A 6,000-nucleotide genomic window follows, 5' to 3' on the forward strand; every position below is an offset into this window, starting at 1 on the left:
TCCTGGTGAGTGAAGTCAGGTGAAAGACTTAGTGAGTGAAGCTAAGCAGTTGGGAAATCCTAGTGAGTGAAGCTAGGTGAAAGTCCTGGTGAGTGAAACCATGCAAGTGAAAGTCCTAGTGAGTGAAACTAGACAGATGCGAAAATCCTAGTGAGTGAAGCTAGGTGAAAGTCCTAGTGAATGAAACTAGGGAGATGGGAAGTCATGGTGAGTGAAGACAGGCAGATAGAAAGTCCTAGTGAGTGAAGCTAGGCAGATGGAAAGACCTGGTGAGTGAAATCATGCACGTGGAAATCCAGGTGGGTCAAGATTGACCGGACACCTGGTATTGGGAAGTCCAAGTATGTCAAAGGAGTGACCGGATACTTGGCACAAGGAAATCCAGATGGGGCAGAGATGACCGGACATATAGTGGAAGGAAGTTCAAGTGGGTCATGGAGGATCGGACACTTGGCACGAGATGGTAAGTCCAAGTGGATCATGGAGGACCGAACACTTGTCACGAGGAGTTCTAACATGTCATGGTTGACCGGATGTTGGATTTGGGGACCCTTGAGCTTGAGTTAAAGTAAGTCAAGGGTGGTCAATCAATCAGTTGATCGATTGAACTGCAACGCAATCGATCAGTCGATCGATTGGGAGAGTGTTGCGATAAACAGCAGCCCAATCGATCAACCGATCAATTGGGAGCCTGAATCGCGATCACAGAAGCATCCCCAATCGATCAACCGATCGATTGGGCACCGCCAATCGATCGGTCGATCAATTGGGGCTGAAAATCTCGCGCGACGCGAGGAAGGTTGAATCGATCGGACGATCAATTCAGGCCTTTTCTAACATAGTACATAGGCACTCTGCATCGATCAATTGATCGATTCAAACCTCCTCAATCGATTGGTCAATCGATTGGGATATAACCATTGTGAAGGAAGTGCACGGTTTAAAGCCGTGGTGAGCCTTCTTTGTTCGCAACTCTCCACTTCCTCTTCTCACGATTCTCTCATGGTGATCTCACCAGTTCTTGAATTTTCTTGGTGCAAAGTGTTGCTGCACTTCCAAGGTCAAGAAGCGCCCCACACAAGAAGAAGAAGCTAGCTAGGGTTTATTTGTGTAAATCTTGTAAGATTTTCTTTGTATTCGCTTCTTCTTTTCTTCTTATTGTATTGAGAGTTTGTACAAGGCTTCTCCGCCTTCGGTAGTTACCGAGCAGTATTTTTCATAGTAGAGAGTGTGTCGTGTGTGGATCATTGGATTAGTCACCCATTTTTCAGGTGGATACCAAATAAATCCTTGTGTTAGCGTTGTAAGTATTGCTTCTAGTTCTATCCGTTGCATATTATCATCACGAAGCAAGCAAACCAAGCGCAACGAGCTATTCACCTCTCTCCCCCCCCCCCGGCTACAAATTGACCCTAACAGCACCTCGTGGCCCCGATTGGGTTCTATTCCGCTCGAGTTTGTACTGGGGGCCTTACTCCTAAGAAGTGATTCATCCGGATATATGCACCCTTACTTTAATCGCTATATTATCTTGATTTTAACTATTATATTATCTTATCTTGACCATCAATTTTATATTATCTCTGAATCTACTCACAACATATTGTATCATCATGAATCATGGTAATCAACCTGTTACCATTCATTTGATGAAGTAAAAAGGTAGAATCTGAATAACGAAAATTATCTAGATGGGTCGACTAGAATATGCAACGCGATCAACTAAATGACATAGTTGGTAGCTGAACCAAACAATATAATGCGGCATATATGGCAGCCAATCTATACACAAAGTAGTCAAGGTAATTGTGACGGTGGATAATAATTGAATCTCTTAATTTGGTCGACTAGGATGCACTAGTTGGTCGATAAGAGCATGTCAAACTGAAATTATAAATAGAGGCGTATAGTGTAATAATTCTTAATTTGCGTGAAATGTATTATAGTTATCTTTTCTCTATGCAACAGATCACTGTACTAAGCGAATTCTCATGATCTACCTCTCTTTTGAGATCGTATAAGACCATCTTGAAAAAGTCCCGGAATAAAGATTATCATATTTTACGCAATATAGTGTATGTACGAATTCAGTCAAAAAAAATACTTAACATGCTCAATACACTCGAGAAAGCTTGCAATCTTTCCTTCCAGAAGTTCTTCGCATGTAACATTTAGGTGGCTCGATATATTCATTTCTAGCATTTTCTTAGTTGTCTTATTTTTAATTGCCGGTCACGTTGTTTTGGATTTATGCACCTTATTATAATTATTATTCTCAAGCCAAATTTTATAAATGATTCTCCGACAGAGAGTTTAAGAAAGGGAAAAATATAGTGAGGTTTTGACGAGAAGTAATTCACCTAATGAACATAGACGGTGGAGTAGAAAATTAGGAATTTCTGAATCATGTTAAGTTATCATTCTATTTATTGCACTTAGCTAATTTTTCTTAAAATTATATTTGATTTCAAAATTAAATCCCTCTCTCTTAGTGTACATCTAGATTCTACGGTTGCCTATGAAGCATAACCGAGTTGATTATCATATAATAGATTTATAGAAATAAATAAAGATCAATTTTCAATTAAATCAGGAAAAAATACTCTCTTATATGATGCCATACTCGATTTTTTAATTTACTTTTCTATAAATGATTGTGGGACTAGTCGTATCAATTAGAGGGTGACAAATATATTATAATAGGACAAGAGATCAATTCTCAACGGATACATGCCCTTGAGGGGCATGTAAAGTAAATGTAATCATCTAGCAAACAAAAGCAAAAAAAAAAAAAAACTCAATTTTTTTTTAATATATACTACACGCTACTGTACACAGGGGTCATCCACGATTGAGGCCAAGTGTCAGCATGCTAAGATAGGGGTGTGACATATCAAAATTTTATATCCTGGATAATAAATATGAATATCCAAGGTGAGTGACTCCCATAGGAGGCACACACTATTTTTTTTTTTTTTAAGCTCTCGATCATAGTAATAAGTTTTTATCATTAGGATTTAGAAGTTGGATTATAGTATTAAGTAAAAAAAATCAAATAGTATATGTGTGTGTTACATTAGGTGCCAGCGCACAACGCTCCTAACGTAACATCAATTTTTTTTTATTTTTTAAGCTCTTAATTATGTTAATCAGATTTTTTTTCTTTAAGATTTAAGTGTTGGATTATTGTACTAAGCACACAAAATTTTAAAACTAAAAAAGTTTTGAATTGATCACGGGGTATGCGACGTAAGACGTACGACATATCTATCCCCGAGTTACCCATGGAGTCATGCACGAGCAGGTGTGCAGGCAAATAACTCCTTTCAAGTGGCCCAAGTTATTTTCAAGCATGACAAATCCATTCAGTAGCCCATAAAATTGTGTGCAGGCTAAAATTTCATGTACGAATCCTCTGATCCGTAAAACATGGATCAAAGAATAAATCATTTTCCATCATTGATAAAGAATGATGACCTCCATTTATTTTATACGTGGAATGATCACTCTTCATCAGTGTCCATCCTTGATCCACGTTTTGCGGACAAAAGCATATGAGCCGTAAAACTCCTCTTTTTTTTTTTTTTTTCCTGTTTATAAAATTAAAAATCTGGGATCACTTCGCTTCGATAAATAGAACATTATCCTTCCCCAGCCTGCACCCCCAAACCTTAATCTCCTTAGAGTTCCAGTGTGAGAAAGAGCGCAGAAATGGCTCCGGTGAAGGTATTCGCCCCGGTGATGTCGACGGCGGCGACCCGGGTAGTTCTGTGCCTTGAGGAGGTCGGGGCGGAATATGAGCGCGTCAACATCGACATGGCCACCGGCGAGCACAAGTCCCCTGCTCACCTCGCCAGAAATGTATCCGATTTACCCATGAATTCGATTGCATATCTCTCTCTATTTTTATCGGATTTATATCACTTTTTGATTGTGTAATCTGCAGCCATTTGGTCAAGTGCCGGCTTTCCAAGATGGGGATCTCGTTCTTTTTGGTGAGTTCGTTCGATTCATCCTTAATCTTGAAATTTTCCAGCGCGATCTATGTCGAGTCGGTAGATCTATGGGTAACAGAGCAATTATTCGCTCGTATTTTTAAAGATTGGGTTGCAGTTCTAGAATTTTTTAGGATGATTTTCTAGTCAAGAGAAGTTGATTTGGTTTTTGTGGACTAATTGGCCTCTCAAACCTTAGAATCGAGAGCGATCGGACGATACGTGCTGCGCAAGTTCAAATCCTCCAACGTTGACCTGCTACACGAGAGTAGCTTGGAGGAGTCAGCCATGGTGGACGTCTGGTTGGACGTGGAGGCTCACCAGTACGACAAGGTCATCAGCCCCATCTTCTACCAGGCGGTGATTATCCCCCGCTTCTACGGTGGTACGACGGACGAGAAGGTGGTGGAGGAGAACTCGGAGAAGCTGGGAAAGGTGCTCGACATTTACGAAGCCCGTTTGTCCCAGACCAAATACCTCGCCGGAGACTTCTTCAGCTTCGCCGACCTCTGCCACTATCCCGTCACCCACTTCGTTACCAAAGTCCCTCAAGTGGCCGCCCTGTTAGAGGCGCGCCCTCACGTGAAGGCGTGGTGGGAAAGCTTGGAGTCGCGTCCGGCCTGCAAGAAAGTGGCCGCCGAATTCCCTCAGTGATCATGAAGCTGCTGCCACTGCTCTCCAATCTTCATCTTCTGATGCTTCCACTAGATCTATGTGTGTGCTATATGCTAGTTGCTTCTACGCCTTACTTCCAATAATCCCAATGATGTGCTGCGTGCATTTGTGATCGACGCTTCGCTTAGCGATTCCTACTTTTTCTTTTCAGTCTATGGAACTTGATCGTGAAATTAATCGTTGTCTGTAATTGTTGTTCAAGTTTGGAGCTTTTTATTGTACACAAATTTGAGATCTTTGCTTGAATTAAAATGTCAAAGTTTACTATTCTAATCTGATCTAGGAGGTCAGCCTTCCTAGATGTTATTATCTTGACTTGGTCCAAGATGATGATGTCATATATCATCGTATGATATATCCACCAATAAAAAACATAAGAAAATGAATCAAATAGGAGCATAAGTGATTTCACTCCTCCCAGAATTTAATATAGTCGGTCCTAGAATAAGATATAAGATAGATAATATTTTAGTTTAATATAGGGGAGATCAAATACTTAATGAATATCTATTGAAATAAAAATCTTAAGATCTATTAGAGTAAATATTAATATAGATATCAATTATATCAATATATAGAAGTAATAAAATGAATCAAATGAGTGCAATGAAAGTGATGGGCGTCCACCAATAACATTAATGTTGTAGGCTCCCACATAGTGGCCGAGTTGCCTCGTGGATAGTCAAGTTGGTATTTTGATGAGAAGTTACTCCCATGGGTCTCAAGTTCGAACCATATCAGTAGCAATGGAACTGCCCTGTATGGATAACCCCTACCTAGGAGGCTATTCGGCAAGCTAAAAAATTTCTCGTGATTTATCTTCCTTTCATTTACTGTGGAATCGGCATCGGAGGGACACCCAGGAGGGAACATAGCATAATCACTTTTCTCCCATAACATTAATGGTTTATGCTTATTCTGCAAGCAAAGTGGACTCTGCCTAGGGCAATGTTATGTTATATATCTTCTTTGTTTGGTCATTGGTGGCAGTTGTGCTGGTCGGCCCTCAATTTGGATAGTGGATGTCACAATCTGCTCAATAGACAAAGACTGGGAATCAGCCACCTAAACTATGGAAAAGAAGAGAACCACGTTGGCTATTAAATTGATGATAAAGTGCTTGAATGAGACTGCATGGGCCGGCGTTGATGGCTGATCACTCCTTCATAGTTTCATCCATCCTTCATTTTAGCCCCTCAGATTGGTTTTTATTTTGTTGTGGTTGTTGTTTTCTCATCAATTCTAGATAGCAATAATGTTTCCTACCTATTCTACTTAAATCTTGCCAGTATTTAAAATAAAATAAATATTAATTGAGTGATCACGAGGG

At 40.1% G+C, this 6,000-nt stretch overlaps 1 protein-coding gene across 1 annotated transcript; it reads left to right on the plus strand.

Annotated features, from left to right (window-relative positions):
- Nucleotides 1-3,638: 3,638 nt before the first annotated feature.
- On the plus strand, nucleotides 3,639-4,943 carry LOC122016649 (probable glutathione S-transferase GSTF1). Its single transcript, XM_042574021.1, has 3 exons — nucleotides 3,639-3,861; nucleotides 3,947-3,995; nucleotides 4,195-4,943. The coding sequence occupies exons 1-3, from the start codon at nucleotides 3,712-3,714 to the stop codon at nucleotides 4,647-4,649; spliced, it is 654 nt and encodes a 217-aa protein (XP_042429955.1). The 5' UTR covers nucleotides 3,639-3,711; the 3' UTR covers nucleotides 4,650-4,943.
- Nucleotides 4,944-6,000: the final 1,057 nt, after the last annotated feature.

This window comes from Zingiber officinale, chromosome 8B (assembly GCF_018446385.1).
Source record: "Zingiber officinale cultivar Zhangliang chromosome 8B, Zo_v1.1, whole genome shotgun sequence".
Taxonomy (NCBI): domain Eukaryota; kingdom Viridiplantae; phylum Streptophyta; class Magnoliopsida; order Zingiberales; family Zingiberaceae; genus Zingiber; species Zingiber officinale.

Excerpts from the sequence above, each read along its gene's own strand:
- LOC122016649 (XM_042574021.1), top strand. The coding sequence starts at position 3,712 with ATGGCTCCGGTGAAGGTATTCGCCCCGGTGATGTCGACGGCGGCGACC. Across the intron at positions 3,862-3,946 it reads CTGCTCACCTCGCCAGAAAT|CCATTTGGTCAAGTGCCGGC; the intron begins GTATCCGATTTA and ends TGTAATCTGCAG. Across the intron at positions 3,996-4,194 it reads TGGGGATCTCGTTCTTTTTG|AATCGAGAGCGATCGGACGA; the intron begins GTGAGTTCGTTC and ends CTCAAACCTTAG.